Below are 23,095 nucleotides of genomic sequence, written 5' to 3' on the forward strand. Positions count from 1 at the left end.
CGTGCTAAGAAACTGATAGGAAAAAGCTTAACAAGCCAATGTAAAGTATGGAGAAAAGGGAAGGATTTTAGCTAAACATTAATCAACTCTTTAAGTGTTCACAGTGTTCATTAAGATGCCCTCCAGGGAAACCATGGGGGAGGTGAATCAGACGGGTGGGTAGGCGAGGAGAGGCGGGTCCCGATGGCCACACTCAGGAGACCATGCGTCAACAGAAGGGAGGCAGTAAACGATGAGGCCCCTGCATCACCAACTGCAACATTAACCACCAACCTTGGTCACAGCTGACCCAACACCCGGCCCACACTCGGGATCTTAAGCCAAGCCAGCCACTGATGAAAAACACACCTCACAACAGTAAAAAAACGCACACAAACACACACAAACAACAACACATCTCAAATAAGTAAGAAATATCTCATTTTTTACAACAATTGATAACCCCCAAATAACTCTATTTCCTACAAAATATACTAGATCAACAGTATAAGAATGATTTGCCACCAGCCTTATTTGTCCAGCTAGGAAAACACCAAAAAGTAGTTAAAATGGTGCGAGCAGGATGGGGCAAAGGGCCTGGTACCTTCAACATTAGAACTGAAAATGGGGTGGGGGGCTGTAGGTTAAGAGATTTAGGAGGTGCACCATCCAAACGCCACGTGCAGACTTTGTTTGGGCTCCTATAAAACCTACTGAAAATACCAACAAAAAGAGGAAATTTAAACCATGTCTGAGTATTTGATGATACGGAAAAATCTGCTGTTAGCTTTTCAATGTCGTAATGTCACTATGGCTATGGTTTTTTTTTAATTTATTATTATTTTTAAAGATTTTATTTATTTATCTGAGAGAGAGAGTAAGAGAGAACAAAGCAGGGGGATCGGCAGAGGCAGAGGGAGAAGCAGGCTCCCCACTGAGCAGGGAGCCCGATGCGGGACTCCATCCCAGGACCCTGGGATCATGACCTGAGCCGAAGGCAGACGCTTAACTGACTAAGCCACCCAGGCGCCCCAACTATGGCTATACTTTTAAAGAAAGCCCTTATCTTCTTAAAGTATATAGTGAAATATTTACAAATGAAACTACAAATGTCTTGGATTTGCCTCAAAATAATCCTTTTTGGGGAATGGGGGGATAAAAATGAAGCAGACTGACCACGATCTGACAACAACTGAATATGGGTGATAGAAACAGGGGTTCATCATTCCACTCTCTACTTAATGTCTGAAATTTCCTATAATATAAGAGATCTAAATTTGCAGTAGGAAATACTTCCAATTGCTACCACTTTTATTAATACTATTTATGAAAATAAAGAATATCAACAAGCCACTCCAAAAAAGGAATCACATTTTCATACAGGGGGTCATCTGCTATTTCTTATCTAAACAGAGGACAGTTGAAGGCTCAACATGGGATGCTAGGCTAGACATTTTTGAAAAATCGGTCTCCTTGTACACATACTCAAACCAGAATGACTGACTCCAAATCACCACCAGCTCTTGCTGCAAACGACACAGGAGTTTTCCTCACTGGAAGCATATCTGGACATGAAAATCAGCTACATGCCCAGTTTATTTGTTACGATTTCGTTTGTTTTATTGCTGGCATTCCTTCTGGTCATAAAACAGTTTTATGAGCTGGTAAAAATTCTGTACAAACTCTGCAGAGCTGACATGACTAATGGTTTCAGTATTCAGTATAATAGATGTATATCCTGAACCTGATTAATAATGGTACAGCAGTACTTTGGACTCTGCTTTCAAAAGGCCTATTGAGATACTCCTATTGCTAAATGTTTACCCACAGACTCCCTTTCAACTGTGGTGCTGGGGAACACTTCGTGAAAAGTGAAAAACAGTTATACTTCTCCATACCAATCTTTATCTTTAAAAACACTTAAAGTTCATTACTGGAAAATATTTTTCTCAGATAATAAACGTAGTATTTTAAGCATCATTAAATTTGCAATACAATCAACAAGAATTACTAAAGCAGGGAAAAAATAAACCAGAAGAAAACAGATATGGGTGGGGGTATGAAATGACAGTAACTGAGAATGACACAGATTTTTAAAGTTTTTAGTCTTATTAGCAAATGAAGTTTTACTTATATTATAAACCAACTGTGATGAAAATGCTACTAAAGAAGAAAAAATATAAAATCTGATCAACTAAGGATCTGGCAGTACTCAAAAATATCACCATTCAGGGGCGCCTGGGTGGCTCAGTCGGTTAAGCATCTGCCTTTGGCTCAGCTCATGATCCCAGGGTCCTGGGATCGAGCCCCGCATCGGGCTCCCTGCTCCGCGGGAAGCCTGCTTCTCCCTCTCCCACTCCCCCTGCTTGTGTTCCCTCTCTCGCTGTGTCTCTGTCAAATAAATAAATAAAATCTTTAAAAAAAAAAAAAAAGAACACCACCAGTAGATCACATAGCTCTTAGACAACTGCAGAGATCTCTTCAAAATGAGGCTGTCATTTAAAAAAAAAAAAATGCCATGGCAAAGTATGCTTCATCCTGGGAATGCATGAATGATTCACTAGCATTATGTATATTAATGTACATATACATAACAAGAGAAATTAATAGTCTATCAAAGGCAAAAATCACAACCCTCTTGATACATGCAATAACCATATTTCAACATTAACTTCTCAGGAAAATTTTAAAACTATGAATAAGAATATATTTTGATATTAAAAAGCCTTTCGAATCAATTTTCAATTTTAATGAGAAGTCTAGAATATCCTCTAAAATTAAAAAAGAAATAAAAAGTTATATACAATTAGGGTGAGAAAGACTTTTACTTTCTATGACATACCTTTCTGCATTGTTTCAATTTATTAAATCATGAGCACATTGTTATTTTTATAATTTTAAAACTATTTAAAATAAAAATAGCACTGGCCTAATGTAAGTTTTGTGATTTATGTTATGATATTTTTAATACTTGGTACATGGGGCAATCCTAAATCACAGAGAACTGTAATTTGGACCATCCACGACAATCCTCCACAAACTATTACAAAATTCGAAGTTATGGGAGAATAACTCAAGAAATGTCTAGAAAGGAATTTTTAAAGAAAGACCGACCAATGGTATGGTAGACACACTGTAGTCAAAGAAACTCTCTCTGGAGAATTTAAAAACCAAAGCAATTTACGGCAGAACTCTTCATTAACGGCCCAAAAACCGGCCACCCCAGACGTGCGTCCAGAGTGAATGCACAAATGGTGCCACACAAGTACAGTGAATACCACACAGTGAGCAGGAAAAGGACCAACAGTTAAACTCAACAGCGTAGATGGATCCCAGTTACTTTTACTTACAGTTACTTTTTCATTGTGGTGAAACATAAAACTTGCCACTTTAACCATTTTTAAGGTTGGCCAAGGGAAAAAAAAGGGGAGGCTCAAATTGCTAAAATTGAAATGAAAGAGGAGATGAGACATTCCTACAGATCTAAAAGGATTAAGAAATACCATGAACAGACTCTATGCCAACAAATTAATTTAGATGAAATGGACAAATTCCTAAAAAAGATAAAAATTACCAAACTGACTCAAGAAGAAAGAGAAAATGTGAATAGATGTACAACAAGTACAGGGGTTGAATTAGTAATCCAAAAACTAACCAAAGAAAAGCCCAGATAGCTTACCAGGCGAACTGGGAATCTGTCAGTTCCTCAAAAATCAAAATTTTAAGAATACAAAATTTTCACAAACTCTCAAAGAAAAAAAAAAAGAAGAGAGAACACCTTCAAACTCATTTTATAAGGCCAGTATTAACCCTGATATCAAAACCAGACAAAGATATTCAAGGAAAGAAAAAACCACAAACCAGTATCTCTTACAAATATTGATGTAAAAATCCACAACAAAGTACTAGCAAACCAAATCCAGCCAACACAGAAAAAGAAACGTACATCATGACCAAGTGGGATTTATCCCAGGAATGTAAGGTTGGTGCAACATACAACAATTAATGTAATACACCATATATCAACAGAATAAAAAATAAAAGCAACATGATTATCTCAATGGACCCAGAAAAAGTAGCTGACAAAACTCAACACCCTTTTATGAAAAAACACTCAACAAACTAGGAATAGAAGGAAACTTCCTCAACCTGATAAAGGGCATCTATGAAAACTCACAGCTACGAGCAAACTTAATGGTGAAGACTTAGATGCTTTGTCCCTAAGATCAGGAATAAGACAAGAACGTGCACTCTTGCCACTTCCATTCTACACTGTGCTGGAGGTTCTAGCCAGGGCAATTAGGTGACAGAAAGAAGGAACATCCAGCCTGGAAAGGAAGAAGCAAACTATCTCTATTCACAGGTGACATGATCTTATATATAAAAGTCCTAAGGAATCCACTAAAAACTATTAGAACTAGTAAATGAGTTCAGCCATTTTGCAGGACACAGGATCAATATAAAAAAAAATCAATTGTTGGGCGCCCAGGTGGCTCAGTTGGTTAAGCGTCTGCCTTTGGCTCAGGTCATGATCCCAGGGTCCTGGGATCAAGTTCCACATCGGGCTCCCTGCTCAGCAGGGAGTCTGCTTCTCCCTCTCTCTCTGCCCCTCCTCCTGCTTGTGCTTTCTCTCTCCCCCTTTCTCTCTGTCAAATAAATAAATAAAATCTTTAAAAAAAAAAAATCACTTGTTATTTGTATACATTTGTAACGAACAATCTGAAAAATGAGATTAAGAAAACAATTCTATTTACAACAGCATTAAAAAAAACCCCTAGGAATAATTTAATAATTGCAAATCTTATACTCTGTTTTGTGAATGTAATTAATGTAACCAAATAAACACTTATATAGTTAAAATGACAAATTTTCTATCATACGTATTTTACCACAATAAAAAAGTAAAAACAAACGTGCTAAACTCTGAAAACTACCAAATATTTTTGAAAAACAATTTAAAAGATCTAAATAAGTGGAAAGACATTATGCTCATAGATAGAAGATTCAATATTGTTAAAATGGCAATACTCCCCAAATTCATCTACAGATTCGATGCAATCTCTATCAGAATCCCAGATGGCTTCTTTATAGAAATTGACAAGCTGACCCTAAAATTCATATGGAAATTCAAGAAACTTAAAATAGCCAAAACAATCTTGAAAAAGAACAAAGCTGGAGGACTCACACTTCCTGAATTCAAAACTTACCACAAAGCAACAGTAATCAAGACAGTGTTGGTACCAACATTAAGGATTGGCATAAATATCAACAGAACACATCTGAGAGCCCAGAATTAAACCCATACATTTATCAACTGTTTGACAAGGATGCACGACTACTCAATGGGGAAAGAACAGTCTCTTCAACAAATGGTGCTGGGATAACAGGATATCCACATGCAAAAGAAAGATAAAAAAAATTGTGGTTCTCTATCTCATACCATATACAAAAATTGACTCAAAATGGATCAAAGACCGACATGTAAGATCTGAAACTATAAAACCCTTAGAAGAAAACACAGGTATAAATCTTTGTGACCTTGGATTTGGCAATGGATTTTTTTTTTTTTTTAAGATTTTATTTGTTTATTTGAAAGAGAGAGAGCATGAGCAGGGGGAGGGGCAGAGAGAAGCAGACTCCCCACTGAGCAAGGAGTCCAACGCAGGGCTCGATCCCAGAACCCTGAGATCATGACCTGAAATTAACCGACTGAGCGACCCTGGTGCCCCTTGGCAACGGATTCTTAGATATGACACCAAAATCAACAAAATTTAATTAAATTTCATCAAAATTTAAAACTTTTGTGCTTTGAAGGAAACCATCAAGAATGTGAAATGACAACCCACCGTATAGAGGATAATATTTGCAAATTATACATTTGGTAAAGGTTTAATATCCAGAATATATAAAGAACTCTTACAACTCAACAACAGAAAGACAACACAATTTAAAAATGGGCAAAAGAACAGACATTTCTCCAAAGAAGATATACAAATGGCCAATAAACACAAGAAAGGATGTTCAACACTGTTAGCCTTTAGAGAAAAGTAAATCAAAACTAAAATGAGACACCATTCACTAGGATGGCTAAAATAAAAGAGACAAGAGCAAGTGTCGGTAAGGATATGGAGAAACTGGAAGTCTTATATGCTGCTGGTGGAAATGTATACTGGTACAGCTGCTATGGAAAACAATCTGGCAGTTCCCCAAAATGCTAAGCACAGAGTTACTGAATGACCCAGCAATTCTACTCCTGGGTATACACCCAAGAGAAATGAAAACATCTGTCCACGCCAAAACTGGTACATTAATGTTCACAGCAGCATTCTTCATAATAGCCAAAAGGTAGAAACCACCCAAATGTTCATCAACTGATGAACGGATAAACAAAATGTGGACTATCTACGTAATGGAATGTTACCTGGAATTGAAAGGGATGAAATACAGAGATATCCCTGAAAACATTATGCTAAGTGAAAAGGATCCAGTCACAAAAGACCACAGGAAATGTCCAGAACAGGCAAATATATAATGAGATGAGATCAGTGGCTGCTTAGGGCTGACAGCAAAAGGGCACAGGGCTTCTTTCAGAGGTGATGAAAATGTTTGCGATTCAACAGTGGAGATGGTTGCACAATTCTATGAATATATTAAAGCTATTGGACGGTATAATTTGAACAGGTAAATTGTGTGCAAATTATATCTCAATAACGCTGTTACCAAAAAAGAAAAAGTAAACCACCTGCTAACTGTAAATGCCAGAGAAATCTTTCTTTCCCATTAAAATAAACAATCAGCTGTGCAATTTAAGTTTCTCTCATCTTGCTGATAGACATCAGTTTCTGTCCCAGTAACCCTCTTCACATATTATTTCACAAGGATTATCAAAACTTCATAAAGGCAAACCTTGCTTTTTAAAAAAATAATTAGATATTTGTAGAAGGAAATATACCCAGGCTTCACTTCGGTTACATAAAACTGTAATGCTGATGTTTTCAGAAACATTTCTTGTCCTGATATAGTCTAATATAAATGCCATCCTTGACACCTTAATTAATTGGTGAAATTGGGAATAGAGCACTCCCAGTAACTTCCCAATTTGCTGCGAGACAATATATCCCACATATTCAAAAGCTTTATTGACATTTTCCCGATTAATTTTAAAGGTACATCAGAAGACCGACTTGTTAATACACTTCAAAGACTTTTCCACAATCTGATCTCAAATACTTGCAGTTAAAAAAGCAGCAAGTCCATTTGCGACAGAACTGCAAAATTATTTTTAAAAGATTACTGTATATCCATTAATTATGAAATCAACATCTTTCTCAATAGTGAAGAATGAAAATGCTATTGCCAGGGGTGCCTGGCTGTCTCAGTCTGAGAGCATGTGACTCTTGATCTCGGGGTCATGAGTTCAAGCCCAACGTTGGGTGTGGAGCCTACTTTAAAAAAAAATTAAACTAAAAAATAAATAAAAAATACTGTTTCCAGTTAAAAATAACATAAATTAAAAAAAAATAAATTCAGCTCCCTGATGTTAATTTTTTTAAACAAAATGAGAGTAGTTCAGTGATTTCAGTTCAATTCTTTCACATGAAGAGGGTAAAGTACAACAGAACAACAGCCTTAAAATGTAATCTGGGTGTCATGATAAGGGAGGTCTGTTTACCTTTGGATTTCATTTCTGTTACTTTTTAGAAAATTATGAGTGGCAAGAACAGTTCTTCTTCTGCTCTTGATTTTAAACTGGTGATACCTGGGGCGCCTGCCTGGCTCAGGTGGTTAAGGTCTGCCTTCGGCTTAGATCATGATCTCGGAGTCCTGGGATGGAGCCCCAGGTCAGGGTCCCTGCTCAGTGGGGGGTCTGCTTCTCCCTCTGCTCCTCCCCCCACCTTGTGCACTTGCTGGGGTGCAGGCACACATGCACTCTGTCTCAAATAAATAAATATCTAAATAAATAAATAGTTGGTGATACCTTCCTCCATAGCAAGAGCTTAAACAGAATCACTTCCATGTCAGCTCAAGAAAGATCAAAGCTTATGCACATAGTCTCTGGGTCACAAACACTCCCCCCGCAACTGCAAACATCTCCACACTGCGGGTCTCCAGAGGTCCCTCCCTGCTTCACCCTGTGCCCACCCGAGAGTAGCCGCTCCCCAGCCATCTGAAGAAGCACTTTCCAGGCACCCCTTTTCCTTTTCAGTGCACCCATCCTATAACTCCTTCTTCACATCCCTTTCCTAACCCCCCCTTCCACTGGGATGCAGTTCCTAGAGAAAAACTTGTCCTCCCTTTTTATTCCCATGTCTTCCTTCTACTTATGGGGGAAACCTTCTAATAAACGAGTAAGCATAGGAATAGAAATGCCAATACATCCATGTCAAAGAAAACAGAAATTATCCCCTCTGACCACACACCTTTCAGCACATCCGCCTTAGCCTTACGCCACCTGAAAACGCTACTAAAATGATAGCTTATGATTACCATGGGACACAGCCTCAAGGATAACATGAGCCCCAGGAGAACAGGGATTCTGTTCATCATTGCAGTGCCTGGTACTTTTTAAGTCCTTAAAAAATACTTGTTGAACGAGTGACAGAAGATGACAGCAGCCTAGGAATGTCAGCACAATTTTGCACAGTGGGAAAAGCCAATGGACAAGTGATGACTAATTTAGCAAAGTTAGAAAACTGAGTTATTGTGTGTGAGGTAGGGGTAAGGCTGCTCTGAATGATCAGAAGCACTGGGATCTCTGAGGGTCTAAAGGGTAACAGAGAGAAAACAGGACTGGCTTCAAATCTACAGGAGAAGCGGTGACACCCCAGAACTCCTTCTGTTCCCTCCCATCAACTCTCCACCTTACCCCAACTTCCCCAAAAGCCAGCATATCCCACATTACTCCCCACTGCCCAGGCAGGACACCAGAAACCCCTCTCTGGGGAAACTGACAGGCCCAAAGAAAGAATTACTTTAGCAACTTCTGATAGTGTCCCTCAAATTGTCCCTGTCCTATTTCCTAATGGTGAGACTCAAAAAAGTTTGTCCATGCACATGGGGAGTTTCCAATCAGTCCACTCACAATTATGAAAAGACAGCCAATAATCAGCAAATATTTGGAGAAATGCTTCTAACATCAAAGACAAAGACCAAAGCAGGAAAGATGAGAACAAGGACTCAGGAGAGAGAGACAACACAGGAAACAAAAGAAAATGTCTACATAACATAAATGTGTACACATAAATCAATTAAAAAAATTTTTTTAAAAAGTACATTGCTGGGGTGCCTGGGTGGCCAAGTTGGTTGAATGTCTGCCTTGGGCTCAGGCTCCACCAGGCTCCCTGCTCAGCGGGGAATCTGCTTCTCCCTCAGCCCCTCCCCCAGCTTGTGTGCAGGCACTCGCTTGCTCTCTCTCAAATAAATGAAATCTTAAAAACAGTGCACTGCCTTCATGAAACGAAGATAGAATGTTATAAAAAGGAATGCTGAGAACAAAAACACTTAGTAATGAAAGATATGATGGCAGAAATAAAAATTCAGTGTAAGGACTAGAAGATACAGTTAAGGACCTCCCCAGAAAAATCAGAAGAAACAGATAATGAATAGGAAAAAGGAGGAAAAGAGAATTAGCAGAACACTCCAGAAGGTCCAACAACTGAATAATAGGAGATCCGGTAGGTTACATTGGAGAAATCAGGGATGAGATCATCTAAGAGACAACATGGAAAAGTTTCCAGAGCTGAAGGACCCAGTGTCCCCACCAGAAAGACCCACCAAGAATGCTGGGAGCAGACAGAAGACCCTGAGAGTGGGCACCTGGGTGGCTCAGTTGCTTAAGCGACTGCCTTCAGCTCGGGTCATGATCCTGGAGTCCCGGGATCGAGTCCCACATCGGGCTCCCTGCTCAGTGGGGAGTCTGCTTCTCCCTCTGACCCTCCCCCCTTTCATGCTCTCTCTCTCAAATAAATCTTAAAAAAAAAAAAGACCCTGAGAGTTCCCAGATAAGACAAGTCACACAAAGTCTTGGGGATCACCATGGGGTTAGGCTACTCATTACCAACAACAGAAGGAGTAACACTTTCAAACTTCTGAGGAAAAATTACTTCTAACCTAGAATTCAGTACCCAGGCAGTCTGTCACTCAAGTGTGAGGGAAGAAAAGACATTTTCAGACAGGGTAGGTCTCAAAAATTTCTCTGATGAACCCTTTCTCAGGAAGCCACTAGAAGACACACTGTACCAAAAGGAAAAAGACATGAAATCCAGAAAGGGGAATTCAACAGAAAGACACCAAAAAAATTCCCACAAGGAATGAAGAGAAATGCTAGGAATACTGCTAATCACTGGGTCTGGAGCACAAACAGCCTCAACGAGAACAGGAAAGGGAAAGGATTTGCGGGGTGGAAGGTGACAGACACATCGGGCGGGGCGCGTGGCAGGGCGCATTACGGTGCTGAGATGTTCTAGCTACACACCTGGGACTACACTTAGCACTGGACCACTGGCGTCTAGCTAGAGCAAAGACACGTAACTCATTCCAAAAAACACAGAAATAATCCCCTGTCTCAGCAAAGACAGGGAACTAACTGCATCCTATGTGGCTTAGTTAAGATATTTACCTAGTGAGAACAACATAAACACTACCAATTTAAACAAAAATTATTACATAACCATATTTAGAAAAAGGGAGAGAGAGGACAGGTGGGCAGAGAAGGTATATAAAAGTTCTACAACCTTCTCTTCCACACTAAGAAGTCAACAGATAATGCCTAAAACAGAAAAATCAGTACAAACACACTTTAAAGAAACATGGAATTTGAGGCTAGAACTGTTAAATAACTATAACATCCCAGATTCTTCCACAGTAATACAACACCTTCGCCCTGGTGCCTGGATTGCAGAGGGGACGGCCACCATCAGAGGCTGGACCGAGAGCAGGAAAGGGCCCAGGTCCCTGAAGACTTCTTGGAATGAGCTGTTTACTAGCCCTGCCCTGCCCACATCCCAATTCCACATGAGACAGAATTCACCTTGATTTTGGGTAAGGCGCTATTAATTGGTTGTGTTACTGGCAGCTGAATGCAATCCTGAGACAGATGATTATCAAATAGAAACAGAGGGGTTAGAAGTGGCTGCTTATGAAAGTTAAAAACCAGTTACTAAGTAAATGCATTACTTTAATAAAGGTAAAATTATATTTGAAGAAAATCACGGGGTATGGTCAGAAGTGCTGTTAATCTCAACTTCTAAAACTAAGATTAAATGGGTCTTTTTAGGTCAGTTTTACCTGATTTATAGACAGACAACAGAATCTACAGACAATAGAATATGAAGTATTTGAAAGAGGGAGTGATGAAAGGAACAGCAGTGTCTAAGGCTGACTGGCAGAGATATTTAAACCCTAAAGTGAGAAAGGCATTCATTTAGGTCTGCGGGCTTGAGAGCTTCAGCTAGGCCAGTGATGATGGGAATGGAAGGAAAAGGCTACAATAAAACAGATGTTTCAAAGCAGGTGCCTGCAAGGCAGCCCAAGGTTGATCATGGTCCAGCAGACAAGAGGACCCCCACTAGAAGGCTGCTGGCTCCGAAATGACCAGGGAAAATGTCCTGAGCCTGGTTTACCTAAGGGACAGCGGGGATGGGGGTGGAGGGCAGACTACAGGGTCACTCCAATTCTTAATAGTGTTCACACCTATGACTCTGTGATTGTGGAGGCCAGAGAAATCATCGCCATCCCCGTAACATTTGGAGTCACCTTCAAGCAAGTTCCACAGGTCTCCAAAGCAGCTCCAATACAAGGACAGAATTGGACTGAAACATGATCCAATTCAAATTTCTCTCGGAATTTCTAATTCTTTCCTAAAGATAACAAAATCCAAAGTTCTCCTATTATATAATTGACTCTTTTTGAAAATTTCAATCTAAAAACAATCCTGTTGCCAGTTACCTACCAGTCAATGAAACTGACCAAAAACCTAATGTACAACACAGATCATTCAGATCTTGCTGTAAAGACCTTTATTTCATAGTTAGTATCTATTTGTCTTTAAAAAATAGCTGTCTCTTGTAGATTTTTAAGTCCATATTTCAGTTCAGATTGTCAAAACACTTCTGGTTTTAAATATAAGGAGAGGGGCACCTGGGTGGCTTAGTCATTAAGCGTCTTTGGCTCAGGTCATGATCCCAGGGTCCTGGGATCGAGCCCCGCATCGGGCTCCTTGCTCGGCAGGAAGCCTGCTTCTCTGTCTCCCACTCCCCTTGCTTATGTTCCCTCTCTCACTGTGTCTCTCTCTGTCAAATAAATAAATAAAATCTTTAAAATAAATAAATCTAAGGAAAGTGTTCTCTTCCTCTCACCCGTTTTCCTTATTAAGAGAGCGTTTGTGTAAGCTTTTCACACAAATTTAAGATGACCCTAACACACTGTCATTCTGGACCATTCTTAAAGCTACGAACCAAACTTAAACTTGGGACAGGGACTAAACGGTGTTATCTTATGGGGACCAGTTAGGGTGATGTGATTACAGGGTTTTCATGGGTTTTTAAAAAAACTCCTTCAAAACTTCCTTTATCTCCTTTTTGATCCTTTTACTTTATTAGTCTCAAAAAATACTTCTTGTGTCTTTACCAAGAAAAGTACTCAATAGTTTCACCGTACTTAATAAAGTTTGGAATTAACAGTCCTGTTTGCTCATGTGTTTATCCAGCATCACAGACGTCAGCACAGACAGATTTCTAAGGGCACCAGGCTCTGCAGCCAGAGGCAGGGCAAAGGCAAGAGGGGCCACCTCTCCACCCCATGGTATTCCGATTATTCTACCTCAGGCACACAGAAGTGCGCTTGGCGAGCGACCCGCTGCACGTCATAGACCTTCTCACGTGGCTCACACAGTGGTATCCTGTTTGAAAGCAATTCACTCCAATGCCAACCTTATTTAAAGTCTAGATTTAACACACTGTGTCACACACGAAGTGACACGGCTGTTCACTTCGAAACCCAAATGAGAGAAAGGGTAAGGCTGGCTTGTTATGGTTTAATGGTTTCAAATGTCCCACCACCTGCCACCTAGTCAATATCACCACGCATTTTTTTTTTTTTAAGATTTTATTTATTTGTTTGACAGAGAGAGAGAAAGTAAGAGAGGGAACACAAGCAGGGGGAGTGGGAGAGGGAGAAGCAGGCTTCCCGCTGAGCAGGGAGCCCGATGTGGGGCTCGATCCCAGGACCCTGGGATCATGACCTGAGCCGAAGGCAGATGCTTAACGGACTGAGCCACTCAGGCGCCCCCACCACGCATTTCAAATAGCTACTTACAAGTCTAAATTATGTTAACTTAATTTTTATTATGCAATCCCAGTATTTCCCTCAAATTTAGATCTTATTCAAAAGACCTGTTTAAGTCATTCCCATGTTACACAAACATTCCATCTGGAGGAACCATTATGTATCAAACCAAAATGTATCTTGAGATTTTAAGCACCACCAGTTAAGCCCGAACGTTTTAAATTTGGTAGAGTCATCCCACTCACACGTTGGGCTGAGGATCCCCATGCTAACCGCTATGGGAATTCACATGGATGAAGGTACTGCTGCATTCCTAACAAGAAAAAACACAAATGAGGAGAGGAAAGAGGGCTAGAAAGGATTAATTTTCTTTCTTATATAGGAAGTACAGTGGCAGGGTAAAGGAAGGTGCCCTGGACTGCAAATTGGGAAACCACACTGAGGTCCGTGTCCCCGAGACATGCCTACAACCAGCTGCAAGCTCCAGGCTTCCCACCTGGTCTGCAGGCCATGAGGGGCCAGAGCACAGAGCCACTGTGGTCTACCCACTGCCAATAGGCTGGGACTTCAAACATCAGCTCCATCTGATGTTTGATGTAACACTAGTCATTATATTTAAGCCATGAAAAAAATACTTAACACATATAAAAGTATTTTTTTGTACCAAAGGTAAGAGACAGCAAATTCCTCTCATTTACTTGTATTTGTTGCTATTTACTTATAGAAATTTCAAAGTGCTTCATGTTCTACTTTGAATGGGATCCAATTTGCATTAAAATACAGCTTAAAGAAATACAGATGCAAAGCAGGGTATTTCCAACTTTTAATTAAAGTTCAGGATTTCACAGAGGAAACTAATCAAATTATAAACATAATCAAGGGAAAATTAAAGACCTACAATGAAGGTCTTTACAATGGGCTATGATGACTCTTATCCCACGCAACCACTGTGGCAAAAAGGAAGGAAGAGCCAGAAAGTCTTCTTTTAAAACTCAAAAATGGGGTGCCTGGGTGACCCAATCAGTTAAGCATCTGACTCATGATCTCAGAGTCGTGAGATGGAGCCCCATGTCGGGCTCTGCACTGAGCATGGAGCCTGCTTGAGGTTCTCTCTCCCTCTCCAAAAAACTAAAATTAACTTAAAACTTCAGAGAAAGACAAATACTGTACGATTTCACTCATATGTGGAATTTAAGAAACAAAGTAAATGAACATAGGGGAAGGGAAGGATAAATAAGATGAAAACAGAGAGGGAGGCAAACCACTAAGAGACTCCTAACTCTAGGAAACAAACTGAGGGTTGCTGGAGGGGAGGGGGGTGGGGGGATGGGGTAACTGGGTGATGGGCATTAAGGAGGGCACGTGATGTAATGAGCACTGGGTGTTATATGTAACTGATGAATCACTGGATTCTACCTATGAAACTAATTTAAAAAAAACCATTATCACCTGTTGTTATAAAACATAAATACATTTTTTATTTATTTTTTTATTTTTTATTTTTTTTTAAGATTTTATTTATTTATTTGACAGAGAAAGACACAGCGAGAGAGGGAACACAAGCAGGGGGGGAGTGGGTGAGGGAGAAGCAGGCTTCCCGCGGAGCAGGGAGCCCGATGCGGGGCTCGATCCCAGGACCCTGGGATCATGACCTGAGCCGAAGGCAGACGCTTAACGACTGAGCCACCCAGGCACCCCCATAAATACATTTTTTAAAGTAAAAAAAAAAATTAAAAACTTTATTACCTATACTTTCCAAATTTCCTCCAAGATTCCTCAGTAACTCTCTAAATCTGAAATGAATAGCTATATTTCTTCATTAAGTTTCAAGATTTCTACCTAATTGTCATTAGACACCTACCAAGATTTGGAAGGTGGGGGGAGGTTGGCCCTCTGCATGATAGGACTCCACACACTGGAGGCTTCAAATACCATGCAGACCCCGGGGGGATAGCTTATGTCTGTTTCCAGAGCAGAAGTAATTCCACTTGGAAGTCAGGGCACCTGATAATGCTCCACAATTCCACTCGATGGACCATTCTTCACCTTCTACTTGTAATACACAGGCATTCTAAGTAACACTAAATAACGACTTCATTAGTAATGCACGCCTGCAGAGCTACAAGTGTACATTTTAACATGCATGAGATTAAATATTACTTCCTATTTTATTAGTATTTAGAAGTAGTATTAATATTTCATTAAAATGCCACCTTAAACCTCAGTCCATTTCTCTTCCCTGCAATTTAAGGTTTACACTTCTGTGCAAATTGAGTTGTTAGGACAGTGTAACTCATTTGTAATCATAATTTCCAATACTCCAGAATACAATTTCAAAAATAATTCTAAGTGATAACACACAGCTTCTGTCTCCACCTGGAAAGATCTAATCTTAAAATAAGACCTCCACACATGCCGAGAAGAGCTTGCTCCGGTAAAGCCCACCGGGTCAAGCGGCCGGTACAGCCTGCCAGGGACGGAACTAGGCGAGAACCACCCACGTACAGGGCGTCTGGCTCTCAGACTTCAACCCCACAGAGGCACAACTCAGTTCCCAGGCCAGAGGCCAGATGGACCACACCTCACCACTACAACCCTCCCTCCGCTTCTCCTTTCAGTCACACTCCTACCCACACACTGCACCAAGTTGAACCTGATTGTGGAACTGTCTGGATTTCAACATCAAATGCTAGGAAAGGAAAGGCAAATACAACATTCAGAAGGCTCAGATGTAACAAGCACCAAAGACCTCACTTTCAAAGCAACTGTGAAAGTGAGTTAATTATTTGATTGAAAATCACGTCACCGATAAAGGACCCTAGAAAGCGAACGCTCTCATTTTACGGACATTGTATATAACCAAGCACGGTGGTCCCCACCGAAATAAAGCATAATGGGCTGTCCTGGGGCTCTGGGCCTCCTTTCTCCTGCGGCTCTCACAAAACATCGTTTCGCTAAAGAGCAAAAAACAAACCCTCTAAAGAATATCTCAACTTAAGTTTTAATTAGTAAACAAAACCCCAAATTCCAGTTCCCATTTTGGCAGAGTAGGAGGCCTCACTCAAAATACATTTGTTTCTTCGTGTAAATATCAGCTCTATCAGCCCCAAAGATTAGAAATTACTGGTTCAAACTGCACAGTCCTAGCCCAATGACACAAGTGACCCAGGAATAGGATTTTCTTAGGTTTGGCCTGAACATAAGCCCCGCGTGTTCCTACTAGGTCGTTCCAGGGGAGTCTGAGGGTCTTGACAGGATGCCCATGTTAGTTAGAAACGAATCGAAAGGGTTTCACTTTACACCTGTAGCTGTCTCCGGGATTCTAATGATCGTCAAGTGGCTTAATCAAACTTTTGTCCTAATAAAGCAAAACAGGTTAGTTGATCAATGATTAGAGTGCTATAGATCCTTGAATAAACTAGAGAAGGCATGCAAAGATCAGATAAAGTTTTTAAAGGCCTCCCATATACTGACAGTTCAGCTGCCCCCAACGTATTACAAGAGTCTAGCGCAATTACAACGAAAAGAACCAAAAAGAACCAATCTGCTCTTGCAAAATAAGGCTTTTAAGCTGAAAACTCCCTTGGAGGTGCTACAGTAAAGGGTGTTCAAGCCCTGGACATCCAGGGGATGCAGCTGTCACCTAGGAGGGAGCAACAGAACCGGGCTCCCCGGAAATGCACACGCAGATAGGGGGCCCACCGGGCGGTGGAGAACGGAGATGTAAAAATCACACGCGGCTGCCCCCACAAGCCAGCAGGGCATGGGGGGGGGGGCCTCGACGCTGACTCCGGACCCCAGAGCGAGGGGCAGGGGCGGGGGTGGGGGCGGATTTCCCGGGGAGTGCTGCAGGAAATGATATCCAGACTCGGAGGGTGGATCTAGGAAGCGGCCCGGGCGATGGCCGGCGGCGGGGAGCGAGTGGGGGTGGGAACGGAGGATGTGGCTCCCAGGAGCAGGATGAGGGGGCGGGACGGCCGAACGCGGATGCGCCAGGGCCGAGGAGGAGGGCAGGGAGGGACCGAGAGCCGCGAAGGGACCAGGGCGCAAGGAGCGGCCCGAGAGGAAGGGGGCGGCGGGTCTGGGGACAGGAGGAGCGGAAGGCTGAGGGCCGGGGGCGGAGGGGCAGGCCGGCGCCCCGCGCGCACTTACCCCACTCGAGGAACTCGGCCACATACTTGTCGCGGCGCAGGGCCGAGTGGCTGCACTCGGTGTACAGGCAGACGAGCACGTCGAGCAGCGTCTCCACGCTCAGGGCGCTCTCGTTGCGCCACGGCCCGTCCAGGAGCAGCTGCTCCAGCTTCTTGAGCCGCACCTTGGCCGACATGGTGCCGCGCGGCCCGCTCCCAACGCGCCGGACTCTCGCCGCCCGCTCGGCCAGTCCGTCAGGGCGAGCCCTCGGGGGCCCGGCGGCCGCGAGCCCCGGCAGCTGCGGCGCCTCGTCGCCGCCCCGTCCGCGTCGTCGCGCTCCGGCCTAGGCCGACATCTTGGGCTCGGTCCCGGCGGCGCAGCGTCTGGGGCGCCGGGCCCCGCGGGTCCATGGGCCGGTCTCCTCCCCTCGGCGCCGCCGCCCGCCCCGCCCGGCGCGGCCCGCCCTCGCCTCGCCTCGCTCCGCCGCCCGCCGCGCGCCCTTCAGCCCCGCCCGCGGCCGCGCCCTCCCCGCCTTCGCCGCCAGCCGTCGACCTGCAGCGGCGCGGAGCCGAGCGCAGCGCAAGCCCGGCCGGCGCCCGAGCCCCGACCCCAGCCCCGACCCGGCGGCCCAGCCCCGCGGCCCGCAGCCAACCAGGGCGCGGCCAGCGCGGGCGCAGCCAACCACCGCGGGGCCGGCCGCCGCCGCGCTGACCTCAGCGCGCCGCCCCGCCCATGCGCTCCCGGCTCCCGGCTCCCGGCGGGATGGGACCTCGCCGCTTGCCGTAGGGAGTCCGGGATGCTGGGAAGGCCAGGAGACGGGGGCGGGGCGAGCGCGCGGCCAGTGCGCCGCCGAGATTGCGCCCCCGCGCGTGCGCAAAGGGCGCCCGGGCGGCGTGCGTGAGCGCTTCGCGGACCAGGCCTGGCGGTGCTGAGTCCGTGCTCGCGCACGGGCACACCTCGGGACTCGAGGGGAAATACCCACTCCCCCTGCTTGCCGGGGGGCTTCGGCGGCGTGACCCGTTGGTTTAAAACCAGGGCGCTTCCAAGCCCAGAGCAGCCTTGGAAAGCGGGGCCCTGCCGGACTTGCACGGGAGCCCGAGGCCCGGACTGGGCACAGGCCGCTGCAGAGCGGCGACCCAGCGGGCCACCCAGCCCCTCGTGAATTCGGGGTGCCCCGCAGTGGCCACTTCAGATTCTGCTGTGCAGCTCACTCCAACCGCAAACAAATGTCTTAGGGTGGGATTCTGGTAGGCAGCGGCGGCTGTCTCCAGGCTGGGTTTGTCTAGCGAGTCACTGCTTTAGTGGGACTGTTGGTTTGTGAGGGTGGTGGGGAACACCCCCACCCAAACAGACCCTTGGCGTCAGGAGAGCAGGGGCCGCCTGGAGCTCGTGGGATGTCACTGAGGCCACGGGGGTGGCTGAGAGCTGGGCGGGAGGGTGCAGGGCCTTGGGAAGCCTAACCGGAGGAAGGGGGTGGGGTGGGGGCTTCAGTGGATCCGGGGCAAGGAGGCAGAGCGGATAGAGATTGGCGGACGGAAAACGAAAGGAGCCTGTGGCAAAACTAATGCATGGAAACAAATCGGAATAGTAGCTACCTCTGTGGAGGAAGTATTGACTGGAAACGGGTAGGAGGGAGTCTTCCTGGCTGCTGGAAGTGGTGTATAATTTTATTTGGGTGGTGGTTATGCAGGAGTACATGTAGGTAACATCCTTCAAACTGTACTCTGTATATGGTATACCTTAATTTTTAAAAGGTGGGCAAAAACAATCTTGGTGTTAGAGATCAGAGTAGAGGTTACTTAGGGGGGGATTATGAACTGGGGGCTAGGAACATTCTGTATCTTGACCAGACCCTTCTATAACACGGACCTGTACATATTTTTTAATAAAACTGTGCTCTAAATATTTGTGCACTTTATGATACCTCAACTTTAAGAGGGAGGAGGTGGGGCTGAGCAAACCACCTGGCTCAAAACCAGAGATTTCCCACTGGTTTTAGGATAAAGACCAAATTCTTTACCTTGGCTTTTAAGTAGGGTGCTGAGATGCCGGAATTTGTCTGGGACAGTCCCCATTCTTTGTCTTTGTCGCAGTGGAAGTATAATAACGTCCCTCCCCCCAGTGCCCCCACTTGGATGATACATTCTCTCGTCTCCAAACCCAGCAGGCTCAGCCAGGCCCTGCTCCACCCTCCAGCCCTGATCTTACTCTCTTCAGTCTCTGACTCCAGTCTCACTGACCTACCTCCTTGCTGCACCTCAACTGTTTCTGCTTCCTCCTGCCTTGGCCTTTGCACTTGCCAAGACCTCCCCCCTTGGATCCCCCTCCCTGACCACCTTCATTTTGTCTGCTCAACCCATAGCTTTTAGAGCATTGCCTTTCACGCCAGCCTTGCCTGACTCGCTGGGCTGAGTCAGACCCCAATTCACCCTATAGTCTCCCTCAGTACTTGGCACCGTGGGTACCAATGGGTCTTGCCCACTACTCTGAAAACTAGAAATCTTCCTGTCCCTCAGTCTCAGGTGTAAAAAGAGAATAACTGTAAGACCTACCCTGTATTTCAGTGAGTTTCTGAAAGGACTAAATGAGTGAACACCCACTGAGCACTTTGAATGGTGCCTGGCTCCTAGTAAACGCTCACATTGGTAGCTGGTATGCATTACAATTGCTATTCAGGAACTAGGGACTCTGTGACCAGCTGATGGATTGAGTGGTCTTGGGTCCTCCAGGCCAGGGAATCCCAGTGTCTTCAGGCACCCATGAAGTTCCTCCGTGTATGTCTTAATCACTTCAGGGCGCTATAACAAAATTCCGTAGACTAAGTGGCTTATAGACAGAAATTTCTCATGGTTCTGGAGGCTAGAAGTCCAAGATCAGGGTGCCAGCACGGTCAGGTTCTGAGTGAGGGCCCCATTCCTGTTTATACAGGGCTGTCTTGCTGTATTCTCACATGGTGGAAAGAGGTAGTTCTTTGCCCTTCTACGGGGCAGTAATCCCATTAATGAGGGCTCAACCCTCAAGACCTAATCACCTCCCTAAGGCCCCACCTCCTAATATATCCCACTGGGGGTTAGGATTTCAGCATATGAGTTTGGGGGACATATTCTGTCCGTAGCAGTATCCTTACAATAAACTCCTACTTGGGCTCCTGTGGGTTTCCGGTCCGTGCAGCACAGCAAGTCAGGCCAAGCAGAGCATTATACCCAACACCCTGCAACATGCACAGCTTATTGTAAGTTCAAGCTGAAGTATCTCGGTTCAGAAATCAGAACGCCCAGGCCTGCAGAATGACACCTTGGAACTTGATTTAACTTAACATCTTCCCCTCACACCCAGCGTGGGGGGCATGAGATAAGCACTGGGGACAGGGGCTGTGCTTGGTGCCTTTCTTGCTCCTTCCTGAGCCTCAGCTAGCCTGGCCCTGCGTCCACCCACCTGGGGCTACTACCAGGGAGGAGGGAGGCTACAGTCTCACGTCTGGTCTGGCAGGGCATAAGCTGACCCCCCCTACACCCGGGGATAGTCACAGGCTCCCTGCTCCCTCTCCTGAGCAATGTGTCACTTTTCTGGGTGGGTGTTTACCTGGTGGCTGCAGGGGATCCTCTGCCCCTCTATGAGGACCACTAGACAGGACCTAAGAGGACCCATCCCTGTGACTCCTATCTGTCCACAGGAAACACTCTTGCATCCCTTGCTCTGACAAATGCTCAGGAGCAAGCAGCTCCCAACATTGCAGCACACTCTACCTCCAAAGCAGCTCATGAGCCCTCCTTTCGTGGCTGGGAGTCCATCCCCAGTCCTTGATGCCCCCAAATGGAGGGCCACATCTTAAGTTCTCTGAGGAGCCACCCTCACTAGGTTTCAGGTAAAGGAAGGCGTGCCCCATGTTCCACGCCCCAGCAGGACCAGATCATCAGATACTCACACCTTTTATTCCAGGGTGTGGGACAGGTTTCCCTGCATTTCCGTTGACAGGCTACATATGGTAATCTTACACCTCGTTTGAGAATTCTACATTTGTTGTCTCTTGATGCCCCCCACCCAAATTTCAGCTTACTGTTGTGATAAATTTATTACATGTACACTGGACAAAGGGTCACTGTTCCTTTGCTGGGCAGTTCTTGGGTTTCTCTGCCTGCCACCCCCTCTAAACCTGCACCTCGCACAGAGAAAGGACCCTGAAGATCTGCAGAGTGGGTACCCAGCAGCATATCAACTAGCACTAGTGGGGGAGAACTTCCCAAGGCTACAGAAAGAACCATTCAAGAGAATTAGAGAAAACAGTGCCTGGTACTCACACAGATTGAGAATAGTGTTTTCTACCAGCCAGACTAGAAAAACTCACAGTTCACCAGCATTGGGTAGAATTCTTGAGAAGGTTGTGCCTTGGAAATGGGAATTAGTTCTAGACTGAGCACTGCTCCAGATCTGCCTGACATCATATAAACAAGACCCCAAAATATCAAAGTGATTTGAAGCAATTTAACCATATCCCAGAACAAAGCTCAAGAAATTTTATAGGAAGACAAAAATATCCAGCACCCAAAAAGATAAAATCACACTATCTGGCATCTAATCAAAGATGACCAGACATTCAGACAGACAAGAAAACACAACCCATAGTGAGGAGAATAACCAGTTAAATAAACCAACCCAGAACTTACACAATGTTAGAATTAGCAGAGAAGAACATTAAAACGGTTATTATAACCATATTCCATATGTTTAAAAAAAGTTAATAGAATCACAAAAGACATTTTTTAAAAACCCTAATAGAACTTTTAGGGATGAAAACTACAATTTCTTGAAAACATACGGTATGGGATTAATGGCAAATTAGACATTATATAGGAAAAGGTTAGCGAATTTGAAGGCATAGCAACAGAACTTATTTAAAATAAAACAGAAAAAAGAATCCAGGAAAACAAACAGCATGAGTGAACTGTGGGACAATGTCAAGTGACCCAATATATGGATAATTGGGGTCCTGAAGGAGAAGAACAAGAAAGAGGAGGGACAGAAAAAATATTTGAAAGAACAATGGCTTAATATATGTTAATTAAAAAAATGGCTTAAAATTTTCCAAATTCAATGAAAACTATAAACTCACAAAGCCAAGAATTGCAATGAACCCCAAGCATAAGAAACATGGGCGAAAGAACTAAGGCCACACCATAATTGAATTCCTCAAACTCAGTTATTAAAAAAAGAAACAGAGGGAAAAAAGCCACATAACAAGCAGAAGAACAAAATAAAGATGACATCAAATTTCTCTTTTTTTAAAGATTTATTTATTTGAGAGAGAGACAGAGAGTGGAAGGAGGGAGGGGCAGAGGGAGCGGGAGAGAGAAACTCAAACAGACTCCATGCTGAGAGCAAAGCCTGATGGGGGGCTTGATCTCCCGACCCTGAGATCACAACCCAAGCTGAAACCAAGACTCAGATGCCCAACCAACTGTGCCACCCAGGAGGCCTGGATGACATCAAATTTCTTATTGGAAATTACATAAATGAGAAGACATTGGAACAGCATCTTTAAAAGAAAGAAAAAAATCCTGCCAGCCTAGAATTCTATACCTAGCAAAAATAACTTTCAAAAAATGAAGGTGAAAATAAAGATGTTTTCAGACATAAGAAGGCCCACCATGAAGACAGAGGCACAGTGCCTGATTGGCCTTGTTGGATTTTATAGACACATTTA

General features: G+C 44.1%; 2 protein-coding genes across 3 annotated transcripts in view; one reads left to right on the forward strand and one right to left on the reverse strand.

Moving 5' to 3' along the window:
* CDC42BPB (CDC42 binding protein kinase beta) overlaps positions 1-17,787 on the reverse strand; it is a 97,500-nt gene extending 79,713 nt beyond the window's left edge. The window contains exon 1 of one of the 2 annotated variants that reach the window (XM_032405977.1): positions 17,416-17,787. In XM_032405977.1, coding sequence (XP_032261868.1) covers positions 17,416-17,590 — 175 coding nt within the window. In that variant the 5' untranslated portion in view covers positions 17,591-17,787. The remainder of the gene's footprint in view (positions 1-17,415) is intronic. The other variant, XM_032405978.1, reaches the window with a different exon arrangement.
* On the forward strand, positions 17,589-18,326 carry LOC116632784 (translation initiation factor IF-2-like). The gene is made up of 2 exons (XM_032404703.1): positions 17,589-17,639; positions 17,742-18,326. Exons 1-2 carry the CDS (start codon positions 17,589-17,591, stop codon positions 18,324-18,326), a joined length of 636 nt encoding a protein of 211 aa, XP_032260594.1.
* The last annotated feature ends 4,769 nt before the right edge of the window (positions 18,327-23,095 follow it).

The sequence above is a fragment of the Phoca vitulina genome, unplaced genomic scaffold, assembly GCF_004348235.1.
Source record: "Phoca vitulina isolate PV1807 unplaced genomic scaffold, GSC_HSeal_1.0 scaffold7, whole genome shotgun sequence".
Taxonomy (NCBI): Eukaryota; Metazoa; Chordata; class Mammalia; order Carnivora; family Phocidae; genus Phoca; species Phoca vitulina.

Coding starts and splice junctions, on each gene's coding strand:
- LOC116632784 (XM_032404703.1), top strand. CDS start 17,589: ATGGTGCCGCGCGGCCCGCTCCCAACGCGCCGGACTCTCGCCGCCCGC. Junction 17,640..17,741: donor GGACTCTCGCCGCCCGCTCG/GCCAGTCCGTCA, acceptor GCTCCGGCCTAG/GCCGACATCTTGGGCTCGGT.